General features: G+C 42.4%; 8 protein-coding genes across 10 annotated transcripts; 7 read left to right on the forward strand and 1 right to left on the reverse strand.

Annotated features, from left to right (window-relative positions):
* Nucleotides 1-3179: 3179 nt before the first annotated feature.
* Nucleotides 3180-4058, forward strand: LOC147192018 (histone H4). The gene has a single exon (XM_086134733.1). It carries the CDS (start codon nucleotides 3221-3223, stop codon nucleotides 3530-3532), a length of 312 nt encoding a protein of 103 aa, XP_085990859.1. The 5' UTR covers nucleotides 3180-3220; the 3' UTR covers nucleotides 3533-4058.
* Nucleotides 4059-4831: 773 nt separating this feature from the next.
* On the forward strand, nucleotides 4832-5390 carry LOC147192019 (histone H2B-like). The gene has a single exon (XM_086134732.1). The coding sequence runs from the start codon at nucleotides 4856-4858 to the stop codon at nucleotides 5228-5230; it is 375 nt and encodes a 124-aa protein (XP_085990858.1). The 5' UTR covers nucleotides 4832-4855; the 3' UTR covers nucleotides 5231-5390.
* Nucleotides 5391-6962: 1572 nt separating this feature from the next.
* LOC147192020 (histone H1-like) lies at nucleotides 6963-8074 on the forward strand. The gene has a single exon (XM_086134986.1). It carries the CDS (start codon nucleotides 6986-6988, stop codon nucleotides 7598-7600), a length of 615 nt encoding a protein of 204 aa, XP_085991112.1. The 5' UTR covers nucleotides 6963-6985; the 3' UTR covers nucleotides 7601-8074.
* Nucleotides 8075-8571: 497 nt separating this feature from the next.
* On the forward strand, nucleotides 8572-8982 carry LOC147192021 (histone H3-like). The gene has a single exon (XM_086135043.1). It carries the CDS (start codon nucleotides 8572-8574, stop codon nucleotides 8980-8982), a length of 411 nt encoding a protein of 136 aa, XP_085991169.1.
* A 1011-nt stretch (nucleotides 8983-9993) lies between these two features.
* Nucleotides 9994-10390, forward strand: LOC147192022 (histone H2A-like). Its single transcript, XM_086135728.1, has one exon. It carries the CDS (start codon nucleotides 10004-10006, stop codon nucleotides 10388-10390), a length of 387 nt encoding a protein of 128 aa, XP_085991854.1. The 5' UTR covers nucleotides 9994-10003.
* Nucleotides 10391-11323: 933 nt separating this feature from the next.
* Nucleotides 11324-13854, forward strand: LOC147192023 (histone H4). Its single transcript, XM_086135729.1, has one exon. It carries the CDS (start codon nucleotides 11325-11327, stop codon nucleotides 11634-11636), a length of 312 nt encoding a protein of 103 aa, XP_085991855.1. The 5' UTR covers nucleotide 11324; the 3' UTR covers nucleotides 11637-13854.
* Nucleotides 12422-15725, reverse strand: LOC147192024 (uncharacterized). Of its 3 annotated transcripts, none has more exons than XM_086135726.1 (3): nucleotides 14753-15725; nucleotides 14218-14326; nucleotides 12422-13671 (listed from the first exon to the last, which is right to left on the reverse strand). In XM_086135726.1, exons 1-3 carry the CDS (start codon nucleotides 14771-14773, stop codon nucleotides 12422-12424), a joined length of 1380 nt encoding a protein of 459 aa, XP_085991852.1. In that variant the 5' UTR covers nucleotides 14774-15725. The 3 variants fall into 3 exon arrangements, with proteins under 3 accessions (XP_085991852.1, XP_085991851.1, XP_085991853.1); XM_086135725.1 differs by having other exon boundaries at nucleotides 14218-14330; nucleotides 14676-15725; XM_086135727.1 differs by having other exon boundaries at nucleotides 14218-15725.
* Nucleotides 15726-15734: 9 nt separating this feature from the next.
* Nucleotides 15735-18627, forward strand: LOC147192025 (uncharacterized). Its single transcript, XM_086135724.1, has 2 exons — nucleotides 15735-16112; nucleotides 16613-18627. The coding sequence occupies exons 1-2, from the start codon at nucleotides 15992-15994 to the stop codon at nucleotides 18295-18297; spliced, it is 1806 nt and encodes a 601-aa protein (XP_085991850.1). The 5' UTR covers nucleotides 15735-15991; the 3' UTR covers nucleotides 18298-18627.
* Nucleotides 18628-20423: the final 1796 nt, after the last annotated feature.

Consider the following 20423-nt stretch of genomic DNA (forward strand, 5'->3'; position numbering starts at 1 on the left):
ATACCTCCACTGACACTTACATAACAGCTTTTGGACGTTGGAGAGCAGCGTTGTGGACACGCACACACTTGTGAAAAGAAAAGTAAATTAACCCCGGAGCGGTCGCAGGACACACAGAGATGCACAAGCATTCCCATTAACATTCATACCAAGTCTTCATGGTTGCTACTAACTTGCTTGTTTTTGGAACGGGGAGAGGAAGTCGGACAAAAGCTACGCACGCACAAACCTCCAAAAGAACCGAACCACGAGTCCACCTGGCTGCCTTGATGCTTTTCCATTTAGAACAAATACAGACTACATTGACTTGAAAGACGTAATTAAAAGATGCGAACGTTTTTTTAGAATAGCAACAGTCCTTGAATGCAGCACGGACTTTGTCTACATAAAAAGAACCACATAAGACACGAAAGACAAGTAAGGACACAGTGAAGCTCCCTTAACCACCACATCAAACAGCTGCAGCTCACGTGAATACTTAAAAGCTTGTGGGACCAGTCCCCCCCGCCCCCCCATAAAAAATTATGTAATCCATACAGTGGAATATGTCACGCAGGCCGCACATCAAGGTCAACTCTACTGACCACCACTGTTATCTGCTTTTCATCTGTATGGATGTGTAGTTTCACATTCGTCCTCTTTAACAACGACCATGAGTCAAGTTCTTTCTATTTGAAAAGAATAAACATCTTCAACGGGCTGTTTGGGTTTGGAAAGTAAAAATGCTGACGTTTTAACTAGAGTTTAAAAATTCTATCAAACCGTATAGAGTAGCGATCGTGCCATTGGGATATAATTTTCTGCGTCCGCAGAGATCCCTTGATGAAGACCAAATTGCAGGATCGCTCCTGCTAAAGGACAGCGCTGTGAATCCACCCCCACAGCGCCCCCGTTGGATATCTACCGCAAGTGCGTCCGTCCGCTGGGTTGGACAGATGCATTCTGTATTGTCACATCAAGTTGCTGGTTTCATCAAGTGACGCGCTTTTTGTAATCACAGTTATTACACGGTAAGACCCAGTCTCTAAACACACACACAGACACTTACTGTCTCTTGTAATTGTCAACAGTTTGCGGTCCAGATCCACTTTCTGGTAGACCACCTGGTCACGTGACACTCAGAGTAACAATGGTTGTGCATATTTGTTTCCAAAATGGATCATTTCCAGTAAGTGGATAAATTTGTTTCAGAATCAAACGTTACTTGGTGGGGTATATTATGGAAATGTAACTTTTAAGTTTTCAACTTTTCTAATTGTTGAGATGAAGATATTGTAAATTTTTGTTGTTCAAAACTGCCACTGTCGAACAACAGCAAAATTGGGGGAAAAAAAACAACAACAATAACAACACACACACACACACACACAAACACACAATGTGCGGCTGTTAAAAAGCACCGTTCAACCGAACCATATGATTTTGTCTGACAAAAGTCTGCTAGCTTCATGCTAACACAACATGCAAAACACCATTGATGGGCTAATGGAATCTAGCATAGTCATGATAAACCTTCGAACAGCTACTACTTTAGCACACATGGAGCAACAACACACACAGACATGGCATTTTTGTTACTACTATTACGAATGGCTTAATGGTGGCTCATTGGGGACCTTCCCTGCTTCTTCTTCTCACCATGAATTAGACGTCATCTTTTCCAGGAGAGCTCAGTGCTGCTCAGCATGTTTCGGCAGAATGTGGAATTATACTGAAGACAGGCAACTCTATTCAGACTTTCCTATATACTGTAGAAACCCCGAAAAATCTGCGATATGGAGCCATCTTTTACGTAATTTCCCGAGCGTGTGCATCTGTCTGACTTCCTGTCAATTCTGGCATATGCTCATATTTTTGCAACAGCCTGCGGGGCATGGATGATGGAGCCCTATGAGATGATTAGCAGATGTCTCCATCATATGAGAGTTCAAAAGTAGTTGCAGTGTAGCCACAACACAGACAAGTCTTTAAAAATAACATGTGTGGTTGACCAGTTCTGGCTTTGATCAATCAGTCCACCTGGCTGAGGGATGGCTGGAGTCTGCTGGACTTCAGAAGCCCAGACAGTCAGTGACGCTGGCCTGTATATTATGTCACACTCTACATACTGTGTGCTCCATTCCACTGGAGAAGAGTGCCGTGTTCCCTCGCTATCTCGTGGTTTATCTTTATGCCTCTGTCATACCATATATCTTTTTTTGGTTAGTTTTTAAAATAGGTTTTGTTAAGAGAAACATATCACAGATTATACATCTAATTATTTGGATTTCAACTCAGCATGAGGGTCAGCATTGTTTCCGTGTTTTATTGTGTTTACCAAGTTCAGAAAAGGCTAGAAAACCAAGCAGAACAGGGTTGGATTTAATGTGGGTGGATTGTTGATGTTTGACTCTGTGTCGTAACTCTCATTTTTATGTCCATTCTGAGAGAACAGAGGGCCGAAGAGCCACGGAAAGCAAGCCCAGTATAGTCAGGGGCCTTGAAAATTGTACAGTCGACCTTGGTTATCATTTCAAGGTCGTTAGGTTCAAAAGTTGAGGTCAAACGAAATCCTCCACACAGAAATGAATGGTGGTTGCAGTACCAGATGTACCCAGAGAACGCACTCTCTGAATGGTTGAGGTGATATTTGGGTCAGTCGCTAGAAGGCGCTTCGGGGTCAAAAAAATCCGCCCACTATCTGTGGTTGAAGTTAGGTTTCAAATTTAGGCAAAATGCGATAGAAAACAACCTTGGACGCACCAATATGAGAACGCACATACCCCCAGCGTCACCGTGGGTGACTCAGAGCCGGACCTAGGTTCCAAAAACGTCCTCCCCAAAGGAATGAAAGGGATTTTCATGGTGTGTGTGTATTTTTTTCCAAGTGTAATTGTAAAAATAAAAAAGATTGCCCAGAACTATGTTATGAACGCGTTTTGGGGTCATTTGCGCGCAATTTGAGTGTGTGGGCGCACTCAAATGTTTAGCATCAGCCCCTTCTCGATCTGCGCTTCACAGCCAGGGCTCCACCCCCACTCCTCAATTTGGCACTCCACATATTTGGGGATGTTTTTCGTAAGTTTTCCAGTAGGTGGCGATACAGGCCCAACCACGACCACTGGAAGAGAACCGGAAGAAAAGGACCACCCCTGTCTTCCAACACGTCCTCAGTTTCTCAATGAATACGAGGTACTGGCGTAACGCCATCATTACCAAGAATCTCCGTCGGTAGCACAAAATGTCTGGTCGCGGAAAAGGAGGAAAGGGGCTGGGGAAAGGAGGCGCCAAGCGTCACCGCAAAGTTCTCCGCGACAATATCCAGGGTATTACCAAGCCCGCCATCCGTCGCCTGGCTCGTCGCGGCGGAGTCAAGCGCATCTCCGGCCTCATCTACGAGGAGACCCGGGGCGTGCTTAAAGTCTTCCTGGAGAACGTCATCCGAGACGCTGTCACCTACACCGAGCATGCCAAAAGGAAGACTGTCACTGCCATGGATGTGGTGTACGCCCTGAAGAGACAAGGACGTACTCTCTACGGATTCGGCGGTTAAGTCTTGTCCTGGCCCATCGGCACAACCAAACGGTCCTTTTAAGGACCACTACACGTTCGAAAAAGGGAAAACATTCCATGTGCATTTGTTACACTTACGTCACAATTTTCATTTTATGTAAAAATAATCTGCAGCAATTGTGAAATTCCAAATTGATACATTGGGGATTCTTGCTATTCCCAAAATAAATGTTCGGCCATTACATCAAATTGCAGTAATCTGAATGCTACACACAAATATCAAACGTGCAGGCAGCACAATTTCCATGTGACATTTTGTTAATCAAATACGATTAGATCACCGTACAATGGTAAAGACAGGCAAAACTGTTTATTCAATTCTAATGTTTAGTTAAAAACATCACTACATCTGATGAAAACAGGCATTTTTCTGACTCGCAAAATATTATTTTTTGCATTTTATTTCAGTTTGTTCCCACGATTTTCCTGCAAACGTTACAAACAGTTACTATAATATTCAAAGTCAATGTAATTGTATCTACAATGTTTTTGTTTTATTTCGAACATGCATAGAAATAAGAGTACAGAACTTATTTTTGCTGTGGTTTAAGACCGTTTAAGAAGTAGAAGAAAACATTTGCTTTAACAAAAGGCTGGACGTACAGTCACTCGGGTTTTCATCCCGTCATGACAGAGGAATAACCATACAACAGCACAGCGCCTTTAATTACACTTGAGGCAAATAAACAAGATTTTAAAACCAAAGTCTATATATCTGACGACTTTTTACTTTGATTCACACATTTGAAAATATAATTTAATTTTGATCTTCGTGACTTGTTGAATAGAAAGCGCCTCGTGCACATCCGGTTGAATTCAGGATTAATATTTTTCCGATGATGTGTTCTGAATATAATGTAGAGATAGAAAGGGAAAGATAAAGGAGTTTTTTTTATTATTCTTATTCAACCGACTTGTTTTTTTTTCTTTTTTTCCTCATGTGGAACTGTGGAATGGACTATATGCAGCAGTTAGACGTAGGGGCTAAGGAGCCGTACTTACATTTTGGGTTTGCCATATTAAGGACTTCCCGGTGAACAAGAAAGTGTCTTTTGGAATAAACCTTTACGTCGTTTTTAAAACGTAGGCTGGAAAAATTAAATAAAGGACTTGACCACGTGATCATGATTCTCCTTTACTGGTTTACTTGAAGGCTCCCAGTAAGGTCCGAGATTCTATCAGCCAATCAAAAAGTGGCGGTGGCGGAGTGTAATTTGCATATACATCTCTATAAGAAGTCTGACTGTTCCTCCCCCCACCCTACATCCGTTATTCTGGACTTTGTCTGCCTGCCTTAGTCAACATGCCTGAACCTGCCAAGTCTGCGCCCAAGAAAGGTTCCAAGAAAGCCGTCACCAAGGCTCCGGGAAAACCCGGTAGGAGGCGAAAGAAGGGCAGGAAGGAGAGTTACGCCATCTACGTGTACAAGGTACTCAAGCAGGTTCATCCCGACACCGGGATCTCCTCCAAGGCTATGAGTATCATGAATTCGTTCGTCAACGACATCTTCGAGCGAATCGCTTCCGAGGCTTCCCGCCTGGCTCACTACAACAAGCGCTCCACCATCACGTCCAGAGAGATTCAGACCGCCGTGCGTCTCCTGCTTCCCGGTGAGCTGGCCAAGCACGCCGTGTCTGAGGGGACCAAGGCCGTAACCAAGTATACTAGCTCCAAGTGAACTGTCTCGTCAACACCCCAACCAAAAGGCTCTTTTAAGAGCCACCCACCTTCATCATAAGAGTTTTGCTTCGTTTGTGTGTGTAAAAGACGGAAGATGAGCTTTTATCACGCACTATATTTTTACCTTGAATTAAAAGTATATTCCTGCCTGGCAGAAAGTTTTTACTTGCACTCAATTACTTTTGTGCACACTAATTACCAAAGTGTTACATTTTACATGTAGAGAATAGACTACAGTACTCTACAAATAGCATAATTTATGTATTGTAGATTAGCTGTCATGTTTTTGAGTGTGAATACACGTAAAAAGTGCAAGCGGTGTTTGCAAATTTACACGAAATTACAAATACGTAACTCAAAATGATTCATAGAATGTCCCGCGGGGGACGAGTCCAGAGTTTTATAGGTCATGGGGTGTTCAAAGGAAGTGTTCTCTAGTCCATGTCTGCCTTTTGAAATGGTACAGAATCTGTCCAACCATTGTCACTGTTTATAATTGTATTTTTATTGAAGGCACATTGCACGTATGGTTCCTCACAATTTCACACAAGCAGTAGTAATTATTGTTTACAACCTTTTAAAACTCTGAATGACAGAAAAAACGTCACTAAAACAGTTTGAAACTGACCAAAATCATAATACATTTAAGACATATAAAAGATGAACGTTGATTTTTGCTGAATTGTGGAAAACCCCAAACGATATCAATCTGAACTTGAACAGCAATTCAAATGACTTTTTTTTCTGTACAATAACAGCAAGTTATTATTTCTATACTTCTACTTTCTCCCTTTCATAATTTTGCTGCTGTAAACTGGGAATTTCTCCAGACAAATAAAGGGTTTCTTATCTTTATAATATATGGTAGTAGAATCGAACTTCCGCAGCAAAATAACTGAGGGAAACAAATTGTATTTTATTCAATACACTACATGATAATTGAGACACCTGGGATGCCATAGTTATGAAATGATCACATCCACCAGCATAAAAACGATTTATTTACAAAACGTACATACATATGTGCACATACTGAGCTATTCATTCAGAAACCATTGTGGCTTCCTTGCTCCAGTTCTACTTCAATCCATTGTAGCAATATGCATGTTTTTTTTCGTTTGCACTTAAATATGATTGAATAGAACAGAATAAGAGTACGATGAAAACTTGAATTGTTGCTTTCATGCAAAATATTAACAGTTATTGAGGCACTCGCGGGAAGCAGTACATTGAACAGTTCAGTGTGTTTGCTGCCGTCACAAAAACGTTGATTTGCCCCGTAATGATCATCAACATATGCCAATTTGCCCTTTGGATGCCTGGAAAAACTTGTTCTGTCATCCGTAATACAATGTGTAATGCCCTGTGAGCGATTTTCAATCTTTTAGAAGATGAATAAGTGAGGAAAATCATCCAGCCTCGTCGCTCGCGCCAACAAAGAGGTACCGTTTGGAGCCTCTGCAGAGAAACCAGAGCAAGCCAGCGAGCTGTAAATCACTTCAATCCGGAGCAGTACATGTTTTCTATCACCTCAAATCAATTTGAGTGTCAATAGTATTTTTGGGTGATGTTTTTAGCGTTTCAAGTGCGCGCAGAAAACACAAGTCAACGCATCATAACCGCAGACGGGCTGGTTGACTCTCCACGGTTCTCATGGCTTGACTCTCTCCGGTTCTCATGTGACCCTTAAGTACTGTATCTCAGGCGAGCTGACTCAGTCAGCAGTTTTGTTCGACAGCAAGCAACCTAGATAATGGCAGAAGTGGCTCCAGCGCCCGCCGCCCCGGCGAAAAGCAGCACCAAGAAGAAGACGGCGTCCAAGCCCAAAGCGTCGGGACCCAGCACCACTGAACTCGTCCTCGAAGCTGTGGGCGCATCCAAAGAGCGCAATGGCACCTCCATGGCCGCTCTCAAGAAATATGTGGCGAGCAAAGGCTACGACGTCGAGAAGAACAAAGCTCGTCTCAAGACTCTCATCTTAAACATGGTGTCCAATGAGGTACTTGTTCAGACTAAGGGCACCGGCGCTTCCGGCTCCTTTAAGATGAACAAGAAGTACGACGCCAAGAAATCGAAAGCACCCCCCAAGGCGAAGCAGTCTCCCGCCAAGCCCAAGAAAGCTGCTGCTGCCAAGAAGACTGCATTGAGCAAAAAGCCCAAAACTACCGCAGCCAAGACCACCGTCAAGAAAGCTGCCAAGAAATCCGTGTCGCCAAAGAAAGCCAAGAAGCCGGTCAAGAGTACCAGGAAGGCAGGTTCCCCCAAAAAAGCCCCCGCGGCTAAGAAGCCGGTCGCCGCCAAGAAGGCCCCTGCCAAGAAGGCTTCCAAGCCCAAAACGGTCAAGAAAGCCGCAGCCAAGAAGAAGTGAAGCGTTTCAGCACAGCGTCACATAAAAGGCTCTTTTAAGAGCCACCACCTCTCATATAAAGAGCACTCCTAATCATTTACGTCTGATTCATACATAAATGTTTGAACATTCACCAACTGAAAGCTATTTGGAGATATGTTCCACGTTACATGAGGTGACTTTGTTCAAAACATTTGTGTAAAGTTATTTTTTAGACGTGTTCAAGGTGTTTTATGTACACAATGATAATTACTACACTTATTACACATGTTACAAATTCCTCTCACATCAAAATAATTGGAAGTATATGGAAATGAAAGTTTGGCTGTATTAGCATGAGAATCTGCATTTAGTGATTTATTGTGTTCACTGGGTTAATCGTTTATTGTCTTAACTGTGATGTCTATTTTTTACTTTTATGATTATTACTTTTTTTGCAGCCTGTGGTTGTTTTAAACGTGCTCTGTAAATAAAATTGAGTGTATTTTTGAGAAATCAGTTTCACTCTTAATATGACAAAATCACCCCAATAATAACTTTAATCGTACTAAACATGACACGCGTGTGAATTCGGGTTTCAAGCAACACTTTTTGTGAACACAAAATACGGTCAACCTCAAAATAATGGCTGTACACAAACATGAAATATCGCTTCGCACTTCATCGTAGCAAACTATATTGAGTAAAATGTTCATTTAATGTTGGCGAAATTTCACATCAATTCATAAATGAGGGCGCATGTCTTCTATGTAATGTTCGATTCAAATAAAAGTCTTTAAAAACGCAAAGTCGTTTTCTTTTCACTGTTCAAAGAGCCACTGGTCGGCTGTAGTCGATGCTGATTGGTTTGATTCAAGTTGACGTTGTCCAGTGACCAAGCAGATTTCGCGCGGGCTGTTCTCTAACGCACCAATCGGCGCTCTCTCGCCTGCATAAAATCCGCAGCTCGCAGTCATCCGGTTATCTTTTCCTTGTAGCAACACGTGAAGAATATGGCAAGAACTAAACAGACTGCTCGCAAATCCACCGGCGGCAAAGCCCCCAGGAAGCAGCTGGCCACAAAGGCAGCCCGAAAGAGCGCGCCGGCCACCGGCGGCGTCAAGAAGCCTCACCGCTATCGGCCTGGTACTGTGGCTCTCCGCGAGATCCGCCGCTATCAGAAGTCCACCGAGCTGCTCATCCGCAAGCTGCCATTCCAGCGCCTAGTTAGGGAGATTGCTCAAGACTTCAAAACCGACCTGCGCTTCCAGAGCTCGGCGGTCATGGCTCTGCAAGAGTCGAGTGAGGCCTACCTGGTGGGTCTGTTTGAGGATACCAACTTGTGCGCCATCCACGCAAAGCGGGTCACTATCATGCCCAAAGACATTCAGCTGGCCCGTAGGATCCGAGGCGAGAGGGCCTAGGCTATCTCCTCACCACCACAACGGCTCTTTTAAGAGCCACCACAATGACACCTAAGAGAAACGTTCCTCCACATTGTCCAATGACAATATATACAGCACTGTTGAGATCTTCATCTCTCATCGGTAGTTTTATGACTTCGTGCTTCTGTTTACTGCCATGATTAACTTGCACAAGACTTGCTTCAGGAATTTGGCTAGAAAGATGAATCACTCTGTAAGTCCCCAATATAAAGTGCAAAGCAAAATACAACACAAAATTTAAGAGACACACACAATATATTTCGTGGCAGGCAAGCCATCAAAGTCACATAGGCTACATCACAGTCCAGAGTCGCATAAATCAAGTTTATATCAAAGGTAGAAGTTATTTTTGCCCTTTCAAATGGCTAACATCTTTTCACTAAGGCACACTTGGTTCTCCACATTTTTACTCAAACAAATAAACTGTTTGGCGGGATACTATTATGTATATACATACATAACTATTTCATAATGTTCACGCAAATGTATTTCGTTTCAATTAATTTTTGGGCGATATTACTTCATCAGGAGATGGACCAATACATATTTTGAGTAATTCAATATGTCTATGTTAAGGTAATCAAGTTGCAAAAATAAATTCAAGTTTATTTTGAGCGCATTACAATTTATTCTGAGGGCATTACAAACAAATAGCACAGATTTAATGGAATGACGATTATAATATACAAGACAGCAGGAGCGAAGGAGTGGCTGTCAGACTAATCAATAATTTACAAATAATTTTAGAATGTATAATTGCATTATTTCTATTTTAGAGCTGATCATGTGAGAAATACATATGTCAAGATTCACCTTGTACACAGGCCAAAACGAAGAAGCCTACACAAAGAAGAGCGACAGCAATTGCAACTCTTTGCTGATTGGACAACCGTTTCCCCGCAGCAGGTTGGCCAATGAGTGAGCAGCAGCTGTATGTATAAGTACCCCTACGACAGCGCATTGAGAACATCTCAACCATCCACCTTCTCAAGTAGCCGACATGTCTGGACGTGGCAAAACCGGCGGCAAGGCCAGAGCAAAGGCTAAGACTAGGTCCTCTCGTGCAGGACTCCAGTTTCCAGTGGGCAGAGTCCACAGACTATTACGCAGAGGCAATTATGCACAGCGCGTAGGTGCCGGCGCACCGGTCTACTTGGCGGCCGTGCTCGAATACTTGACTGCTGAAATCTTGGAGTTAGCCGGCAACGCCGCCCGCGACAACAAGAAGACAAGGATCATCCCCCGCCACTTGCAGCTGGCTGTCCGGAATGACGAGGAGCTCAACAAACTTCTCGGCGGTGTTACAATCGCACAGGGCGGCGTGTTGCCTAACATCCAGGCTGTACTTCTTCCCAAGAAGACTGAGAAGGCTGGCAAAGCCAAGTAATTTATCGCCGTCTTAACTCCCCAAACGGCTCTTTTAAGAGCCATCCACTTGCTTCTTGAAGAGTACAATTCCATATGAGTTTGATTATAGTCAGAAATATTTGCAGTTATGGTGCACAAAATCATAAACTGCTTGGGCTTATACTAATGGACTAACACCGTTACGGATGCTATTCAAATGAACGTCCATATGAACACGCTATGCTTGTTGAACTACATTAGAAAAGAGTGAGAAAATTGATTCCAAAAAAACAAAAAGGCTGACTACTCAACTCATACATCGTTCCCATAGCGATTCTTTTTTTTAATCTTCGGATGATCGCAAAGCTCCTAAGTAATAAATGCCCCCTAAAACAAGTACATAGTTTCAAAGTGCACTGTCATTGTAGTGAATCTAACAGATCCGTCAAAGCCATCAGAATTTGGTTTGGGGGAAAATCATTAACGGTGACAGTCTAAATTATGTTTCACCTTTTCGTGTGTCTAACAATGCACTGTACATGACAAGTTTGTTCAATGTAATTATACCACGTGTATTTACACTGGCGAATTTCGTGTTATTCATTCATTCATTCTTTTTCCGACCCACTTCTCCTCATCTGTGTTCAAAAAGGACCAACTTTGTTTGCGGTTAAAGCCTTCCATTAATCTTGAAAACAGAAAAGTAAATGTCACGGGAACAACATTTTACAATGAACTCTCATAAAGATCAATTGACAATCGACGTTCAAAAAAAATCAATATTCGTGTTATACTGTCGCAACTACATAGGCGGAATATCGAGCGAAGTGGAAGGGGCTGCCCATAGTGACGTCGGTCCTAGCAAAATGCCCGGGCTGTCCTCTTTCAGGTCCGTCGTCTTGAAATAAGAACGCCCTCTGTGAGAGAGTTGAGCTAATCGCTCGAGTTCAGCTCAACAGTGAACTAGTTCCAAGATGTCAGGTCGTGGAAAGGGAGGAAAAGGTCTGGGGAAAGGAGGCGCCAAACGTCATCGGAAAGTTCTCCGCGATAACATCCAAGGTATCACCAAACCAGCTATCCGTCGCCTCGCTCGTCGCGGAGGAGTCAAGCGAATTTCGGGCCTGATATACGAGGAGACACGTGGCGTACTGAAGGTTTTCTTGGAGAATGTCATCCGCGACGCTGTCACCTACACCGAGCACGCTAAGAGGAAGACTGTCACCGCCATGGACGTTGTGTACGCTCTGAAGAGACAAGGCCGTACTCTCTACGGCTTTGGCGGTTAAACTCTCAACTCTGCCTCCCATCATACGACAAAAACGGTCCTTTTAAGGGCCACTCAAGGACTTCTAATGAGAATATACATTCCATTTCATTATGCTTTTAATTGCTTGTCGCACTGAGATGTAATTTAATGAGCAACAGCACGAATGTTTAAGAATGCAGCGGATTTTAAATTCGGGGTTTTGTACTACAGTCCATTTTATAAAATGTGGGTAATATAATTGTAATTTTTGGTGGCCACATTTTCAATCGCTACCTTATTTAAAATGCGCCCGATTTTCCATGTTTAGTGGGTGTGTTATGCATTTCACAAATTTTCCTCTGCTTTTCCTTGAGCCATCTATGGCGCCCTCTATCGGTGATATTGTTTTACATTATGTGCATATTGGATTCTGTATCTCTTTAATTCATTACTCAAAAATGAGTTATTTCAAAGTACTTGCAATATAGATCAAGAACAACATATTGATTACAAATCACTCATTCTCACTGCCTTCAATATTAAAGATGGACATTTAATTTTTAAAGAAATGATTTTATTTAACAGAGAATGGTACATATTAATAGGCATTAACATGCAAACATGCCACATAGCTGCCAGCTAATTTTAGATCTGTAGCCCCTTAGCGGGTTGATGTAACATTCAGCATCCACTAAAAGTACACAGATGTTTCATTCGGTGGTAGCAGCCCAACTGAACTCGTGTGCACAAGAATGATGTGCGTTCTGTACTGTCCACTCTTTTAAACATAAATGCTAAAATGAGATAATTTCGATTATCAATGCTTCACAGATCACCAGCACACTTGTGCCTCTTGGTTTTATCCTTATTTGTGAATTTTTCACCGCAAACTGAGCAGGTAAAGGGTTTTTCACCAGTGTGAGTTCTTGTGTGTCGTCTCAGGTTTTTCTTTAGTGAAAAGCTTTGACCACAAACGGAACATCCAAAAGGTTTTTCACCGGTGTGGGTTCTTGTGTGTTGCATCAAGTTACCCTTTAAAGAAAACCTTTGACCACAAACCGAACACACAAAAGGTTTCTCACCAGTGTGGGTTCTTGTGTGTCTTAATAAGTGTCCCTTACAGGAGAAACTATGGCCACAAACTGAGCAGGCAAAAGGTTTCTCACCAGTGTGGGTTCTTGTGTGTTGTCTCAAGATTCCCTTTCGAGTAAATCTTCGACCACAAACTGAACACACAAAAGGTTTCTCACCAGTGTGGGTTCTAGTGTGGAAAGTTAAGCTTTGCTTCCAAGAAAACCTTTTACCACAAATTGAGCATGAAAAAAGTTTCTCACCGGTGTGGGTCCTTCTGTGTGGTATCAAGTTACCTTTCAGAGAAAATCTCTGACCACAAATCGAACAGGCAAAGGGTCTCTCACCAGTGTGGGTTCTTGTGTGTATGGTTAAGGTTCCCTTTTGACAAAATCTTCGACCACAAACTGAACATACAAAAGGTTTCTCACCAGTGTGGGTTCTTTTGTGTTGAATCAAGTTACACTTTATGGAAAATCTTTGAGAACAAACTGAACACGCAAAAGGTTTCTCAACAGCGTGGGTTCTTGCGTGGTTATTCAAGGTTTCCTTGAAAGAAAGTCTTTCTCCACAATTCGAGCAGGCAAAAGGTATCTCACCAGTCTGGGTTCTTGTGTGTAAGCTTGCATTCTGAGATATTTTTTTACCACAAACTGAGCAATCAAAAGGTTTGTCGCCAGGCCGGCTGTCTGCTTGTGAACCTCCACAGTGCTCGGCATCAATTTCTGTTGTCACGTGTAGACTGGAGTTGCTGCTTGGTGGCTCTGCCCCTTTGTTCTCTTCAGACTGACCTTCATCTTCAGTCTTCAAATGGACAACAGCCACTGGAAATTCTGTGAAATCTCCCTCCTCCTTCATGGACACTGGCAGCTGCTCCTCTTTTTTTATTTTGGGGCACTCTGGCTGCTCCTCCTCTTGGACATGAGGGAGCTCTAACACCTCCTTTTTCACAACGGGGAACTCTGGCTCCTGCCACTCAGCACCAAGATATTTTTCACTGATGTCTTCGGGACACAAGACAGACATAGTTTGGTAAAGTCAGTCTCTTGTAACATTGATAATGATAACTTGTCACGCCCGTATCCCCCCCCCCCCCCTCCCAGATTAACAATAAATAAATAATACATCCCGTGTCCGACAGAAATGTTGGCCAGTAGGCCACTGTGTCGGGTCACTAAGACGTTTCAGATGTTAGCCAGTACGCATTTCATTCATGAATTTGATGATAAAGGGAATGCTTTGTGATTGTTACTTCGGGCCATCCCAACTGCTTACAAACTATGGGTGGCTAAACACATTGCGGAGCTGCAAATTCGCTTGTAAATTGCATATCAGGGATGGAAAAACAAAATTAACAGTCTTCTGACAGAATCCAAGCCTTGGTAAACACCAAATTTGTGAATCTGATATATGGGAGACAGCATCAGATGCACAGGACACATGATGGGATGTCAAGTTATATTGACCGTGACATCACACACGAAGATTGCCTTAAGAATAATACAGAAAATATGGCAAAAAAGTATTGCCTAGACAGACAGGTGACGAACCTGCTTTGTTCAACACAACTCCAGGCTTCTTGCTAACAGCGTCCAGCGGCTGACGATGTCGCCCGTTCTGCTCTTGTGCTCCACAAAGCTCCTTTCCGTACTTGATTGTCTTTCTTTCGCACATTTTCACACGAAAATCACAGCACTTTTAGTTCACACTTGAACTGCGCTGAGCCAAAGTATCCATAACAAACGCGTCTTCTTAGTCAGCGGCTAGCAAGCTAAGCTAAAAAAGGCCGAGAAGCTTCAAAGAGCGCATGGACGACTTTAACCACACACGAAGATGTAACAATCATGCAATAAAGTAGTTTAGGACGCTCAGTGTTGAGGTTTCAGTACATTCCGGATGAATTATTTAACGAAACCCACGTGGTTACGGTAAAAAAGAAATTAATATAGCCTGCAAAGAGTAGCGCTGCAAGGTGCAATCTACGGCGAAACAACTTGGACAAACTTACGTTTCCCTAGCACACGAATCAACACAAACGAAGAACATTAGTCAAACACTTTTTACTCTTATTTTGCTTATATCGACCTGGTCAAGTTTTCTCGACATACTTTAAATCCTTAAAGTACAGGCACGGCGTGGACTGTTCCGTCGAACTTTGTGTCCAATCGGAGTGTTCCAAAATAAGAGTGAGACAAAAAGGAGGTTTTGTTTAGTTTTGTATGCAACATACAACCCTATAAATCAAAATGTTCTCAAACAGATGTCACAACAACACGTTTATTTTTATATTTATTTGGCGAATACAAATAATCCTTTTACGTCGTGTATGCGGTTAAAGTTAAACCGCATACGCTACGTATCACCTCCATCTCTCTACATCCGGTGGAGTGCTACAGAATAAGAGTATCACAAAACGTTTATCTTTTAACTTTATACCATCCAGTGAAAGGGCATTTAATTTTGCTGTGTCTGCTCCTTGATGTCAAATGGTTTATAAGTTTCTGACAAAGCCAAACTAGATAATTTCCGCACGATTGTCTCTCTCAACACATCGATGGAAATCACAGCAAAATAGTGAACCAAATACAGTATTGGTTTCGATTCTGAATCTGCCTGAGCAGGATTGTTTTTCCCCGAAAGAGGATGCATGTTTGTTGAGTTTGGATGCCCATATTTCGTAACACACCATCGGATGTGGGGAGATACACGTAACACCTTGCACCCGCGACTATAAATGCTGTAATTAAAATGTCGTAAATAGCGTCCTGTCACTCCAAATCAAGTTCACCACAATCATGTACAAGACCCCCAAATGCACAATTCTAGCTATTTTAGGGATGGCAAGCTGTTATTTTCTGAAATTTGACGATTCTTCTCCAATGCTGTCCAATTAAAATGTTTGTTTTTTGTAGGGGTTGCTACTTGCGCTTTGTATTTTCTGTAGTTTAAAGCATGGTTTCGAATTTATTCTATTTCATAATATGTCGCCGTGTGTGAAATATGTCTAATTGGACTCGCCGTAGATATTACGTTGCAAAGCTACATTTCCGTGCTTTTTTTTCCTTCTACTCAACTGCAGGCGCTTTGCTAAAAAGTACGTCTTGAACGCGCTCAAACCAGTCAATATTTTGACATCACACATCATTATTACACCTTCGTGGCCGGTGAAAGTCGTCTCAAGATGCTCGTCGAAGCTTCTCAGGCTTGCGCGTCTTATCTTAGTTTAGCCCGCTAGCCGCTAACAAAAGAGACGCGTTTGTTCTCGATACATTAGCTCAGCAGAGGTCAAGTGTGAATATTAAGTGCCGTCAGTATCGTGTGAAAATGCGCACAGTAAAGACCGTGAAGTACGAAGAGGACCTTTGTGGAGCGCAAGAAGAGAAGGAGCAACAACGTCAACTGCTGGATGCTGTTTGCAAGCACCCCCGAGCAGTGAACAAAGCAGGTTTGTCTCCTGTTTGGGCAATACTGATTATTTAGAATCGTTTTATTTTGGTGGTGCACACCTCACGATTTTTTTATTTCCGATTTAAAATGCTTGAATGTTTGCTGTGCATTTCACATGGAGATGAATTCATACATGACCAGCCTAGAATGAGCAGTGGTTCTGAAACTGTTGTGATACGGGCTCCCTCTGCAGGAGTGTCAAACTCTGGTTTTGTCACTGGCCACATCGCAAAAAAAAAAAAAAAAAGCAGGCACACTGACTGCTTTAGCGGGCCGTGTAAAGTGTTGTTTTAAACCACGTGGTCAAAATGTTTTTATCCGTACCCGTATTAGTACTGGAATTGGAGGGCATTTATTTTACAGAGCTTGACTTTGTCATGATTATTATTTTGAATATAAATGTGTTTTTGTCTGGCCCATCTGATGACTTAAATCTTAACAAAAATTCACAAGATAAAAGCCACAGCAGACAAACCACGTGTATATTGTGTCCTGCAGACACCAGTGAAGGAAATGATAGTCCTGAGCAGCAGGAGCCAGAGGTCCCTGAAGTAAAGGAGGAGAAGGAGCCAGAGTTCCCTGAAGTGAAGGAGGAGAAGGAGGCGGAGGACCTGAAGGCCTTTCAACTTGAAAACTTCCCATACATTAAAGAGGAGGAGGATTTCACAGAGTTGCCAGTGACTGCTGTCCCATTGAAAAACGAAGATGAAGGTCAATATGAGGTGAACCAATGGACAGAACCTCTAAGCTGCAGCTCAGAGGATTTCACAGAGTTGCCAGTGACTGCTGTCCCATTGAAAAATGAAGATGAAGGTCAATATGAGGTGAACCGATGGACAGAACCTCCAAGCTGCAGCTCAAGTCAGCCCATGAAAACAGAAGGTGATTGCGAGCACCGTGGAGGATCACAAGCAGACAGCCACTTCACTCCCGTATCAGATAGCGATGACACAACGTCCCACACTCCTGAAACTGATGATGAGTCTGATGTGACATGTCACAATGACAGCAAAGGCTGGAAAGGTTCTCAATGTGGGAAAACGTTTGGCTACGAGTCCAATTTAAAAAAACATATTCTCTTGCACACTGGGAAACGTTTTCCTTGCACAGTTTGTGGTAAAAGTTACTCTTCACGGGGCAACCTAAAAGTACACACAAGAATCCACACTGGAGAGAAACCTTTCACCTGCTCAGTATGTGGGCAAAGTTTCTCTACTCGTTGCAGCTTAAAAAAACATGCAACAAGACACACTGGAGAGAAACGGTTTCCCTGCTCAGTTTGTGGTCACAATTTCTTGACGCGGGCCAAGTTAAAAAAACATGCAGTGCTACACACGGGAACGAAACCGTTTGCCTGTTCAGTTTGTGGTAAAAGTTTCTCTTCCAAAAGTTATTTGAAAGTACACACAATGATCCACACTGGAGAGAAACCTTTTCTCTGTTCAGTTTGTGGTCAAAGATTCTATCGACGGGAAATCTTAAAAAAACACAAAAGAACTCACACCGGTGAGAAACCTTTCACCTGCTCAGTATGTGGGCAAAGTTTCTCTACTCGTTGCAGCTTAAAAAACCATGCAACAAGACACACTGGAGAGAAACGGTTTCCCTGCTCAGTTTGTGGTCACAATTTCTCGACGCGGGCCAAGTTAAAAAAACATGCAGTGTCACACACGGGAACAAAACCGTTTGCCTGTTCAGTTTGTGGTAAAAGTTTCTCTTCCAATAGTTATTTGAAAGTACACACAATGATCCACACTGGAGAGAAACCTTTTCTCTGTTCAGTTTGTGGTCAAAGATTCAGTCAATGGGGAAGCTTAAAAAAACACACAAGAACTCACACTGGTGAGAAACCTTTCACCTGCTCAGTATGTGGGCAAAGTTTCTCTACTCGTTGCAGCTTAAAAAACCATGCAACAAGACACACTGGAGAGAAACGGTTTCCCTGCTCAGTTTGTGGTCACAATTTCTCGACGCGGGCCAACTTAAAAAAACATGCATTGTCACACACGGGAACAAAACCGTTTGCGTGTTCAGTTTGTGGTAAAAGGTTCTTTACCAATAGTAATTTAAAAGTACACACAATGATCCACACTGGAGAGAAACCTTTTCCCTGTTCAGTTTGTGGTCAAAGATTCTATCTACGGCAACACTTAAAGAAACACACAAGAAGCCACACTGGATAGAAACCGTTTCCCTGCTCAGTTTGTGGTCATAATTTCACCACAAGTTACAGCTTAAAAAACATGCAATCACGCACACTCGAAAGAAGCCGTTTGGATGTTGTGCCGTACCTCTCTGCATTAACAACAAAATAAATTGTTTCAAAGACTATCACAATGTCTAGTGTGAGTTCTGACAGATTTCTGGATAAGAAAGACCAATGGTGGGTTTTTTCCCCCCAGCAGTGATTTTGTCCCTGTGTTCTTGTTTCCATTGGCCAAAGTGCGTCTGTACATTCAAAATGCAGTTCTAAAATGCAACAAATAAAACAAAAAATGATATTGTTCAATGTAGCACTGTATTTGATTGATTATTTTCTTAAATTCTAAATAGTTTACTGACAGTGTTTGTCATTCAGATTTTTCGAAATGATACCCCTAAATCCCAAAGGGTCAAATTTCGCCCTAATCCTAAATTAGGGAATAAAGGGTTAAAATTGTAAAAAAAAAACATACATGTTGGTGTTCAGTGAATTTATAGCAGTCATATAATGCATAATTCATAATTTTCCAAAGAAGAAAAGGGTTCTTGGGTTCTCAAGGCTAAAAATTATTACAATGCCAGATATTGTAAATAGTCTACTTTCTTGTTTTCTGTCGACCTCCTTGAATTTCATCTATTGTATCGTTTAGTATTTTCTAAAATGTGTCCTGTGGGCAAGTGTTAAGAATTAGCACTCGTGCTAAAACATGAAACTTTGATTCTTTATGGTGAGTTGAAAAAGTTTCGCTGCATGTGGCTCTGAATAAAGTGCAGCTCTTCAAATGCATTTTTTTCCGTGACGTCCGTACCCCCAAAAATATGGATAATGACAAACATTTTACTTCGCGAAAAATTTCTCGGTATTGATTATAGATTGCCAGTTGTCACCGACGTCAATTCACATACAGGCCATCAGATGGCGACCGCTTGAAACTGTAGTTTGAACAGAAGTGGGACTCGAGTTCGATACGACTTTGAAACCCTAACCCGACTTTGGAAACTGATTTGCACTTGGGAAAGAGTTGAGGAATTATTAATTTACAAGTCTTGTAAATATAACTTTTACTCTGAAAGGTATGTTTCGATTTATCGGGTGGAGAGCAATACCGAGTGGCCAAGGCGATGCTAAATACATCTACAAGTATACTGGACGCAGGCTGACCTGGTCCCTATCCCCCATGAATAGTGGGGGTTCACACTCTATGGCTAAAAAGTTAATCCGTAGTTTCATCGCACCACGATAAATGACATATTTTAACCCCTCTCTGACTGCAGAACATTTTCAGGTGAATCCACACTTCGCACCAATTAAGCAAAACAATTGTAATTGTGCAACATTTGTAACTTTTTCAGTAACATGAAAACCGCAACGCTTTCTGATTGTAACTTTCCATGAACATACCACAATGTCTTTGCATGCCAGTAATAATGTAACATAGCTCACAACAGCACATGACAGATGCTCATCAGTAAGAGGGGGCCTGTACCTGGATTTGTTGAGCTTCTTCTGTTGCTCCGGGCATAGTAGCGCTGCAGTCCACCAAGCACTCTTTAACGAATTCCCCCTCCAAAAATGGCTTGGTGTTCTTGGCGATGTTGTGGCCTATCACAACGCTGCTCCTGATTGGCGCTTGCCGGGTTGAGTGTTGCTCGGTCAAATAGCCTTGTTGTTTTTCTAGCTTCGCATGCCAAACTTCGGATATCTGCGCTCTCCCAGCCTCAGTCAAATGTCTGTATTTTTCCGCATGTTTCGTCGCGTAATGCCGACTCACATCCGATTCCTTCAAGGCGGCGACCGGCTCACCACAAACTAATCAGGATCACCTGTACCTGTACGTAAACGACGCACGGACACCGTAAACAGATTTCAAAGTAAAAGTGTTGCTGTTTTCGCCCACGCACTACGCAAAATTTTGCAAGTAGTTTTTATTTTTTTTATATCCAATACACTTTTCACAGGCCAGTAAGAGTCAGGCATTTTCCCCCAAAAAATGTGAAGTATTATTTCTTTTATTTTCTTAATTCCAACCAACTCTTCCTAGCGGGCCGTACAATGCCCGGATATGATTTAGACTGTTCCATTAACCTGTCATGCATGTTTTTGTAA

The sequence above is a fragment of the Hippocampus guttulatus genome, chromosome 17, assembly GCF_054856545.1.
Source record: "Hippocampus guttulatus isolate MCC_2025c chromosome 17, RoL_Hgut_1.0, whole genome shotgun sequence".
Classification (NCBI taxonomy): Eukaryota; Metazoa; Chordata; class Actinopteri; order Syngnathiformes; family Syngnathidae; genus Hippocampus; species Hippocampus guttulatus.

Coding starts and splice junctions, on each gene's coding strand:
- LOC147192018 (XM_086134733.1), top strand. CDS start 3,221: ATGTCTGGTCGCGGAAAAGGAGGAAAGGGGCTGGGGAAAGGAGGCGCC.
- LOC147192019 (XM_086134732.1), top strand. CDS start 4,856: ATGCCTGAACCTGCCAAGTCTGCGCCCAAGAAAGGTTCCAAGAAAGCC.
- LOC147192020 (XM_086134986.1), top strand. CDS start 6,986: ATGGCAGAAGTGGCTCCAGCGCCCGCCGCCCCGGCGAAAAGCAGCACC.
- LOC147192021 (XM_086135043.1), top strand. CDS start 8,572: ATGGCAAGAACTAAACAGACTGCTCGCAAATCCACCGGCGGCAAAGCC.
- LOC147192022 (XM_086135728.1), top strand. CDS start 10,004: ATGTCTGGACGTGGCAAAACCGGCGGCAAGGCCAGAGCAAAGGCTAAG.
- LOC147192023 (XM_086135729.1), top strand. CDS start 11,325: ATGTCAGGTCGTGGAAAGGGAGGAAAAGGTCTGGGGAAAGGAGGCGCC.
- LOC147192024 (XM_086135725.1), bottom strand. CDS start 14,713: ATGTTCTTCGTTTGTGTTGATTCGTGTGCTAGGGAAAC. Junction 14,331..14,675: donor GATTCGTGTGCTAGGGAAAC/GTAAGTTTGTCC, acceptor AATGTGCGAAAG/AAAGACAATCAAGTACGGAA. Junction 13,672..14,217: donor AGTTGTGTTGAACAAAGCAG/GTTCGTCACCTG, acceptor TGTGTCCCGAAG/ACATCAGTGAAAAATATCTT.
- LOC147192025 (XM_086135724.1), top strand. CDS start 15,992: ATGCGCACAGTAAAGACCGTGAAGTACGAAGAGGACCTTTGTGGAGCG. Junction 16,113..16,612: donor CCGAGCAGTGAACAAAGCAG/GTTTGTCTCCTG, acceptor TGTGTCCTGCAG/ACACCAGTGAAGGAAATGAT.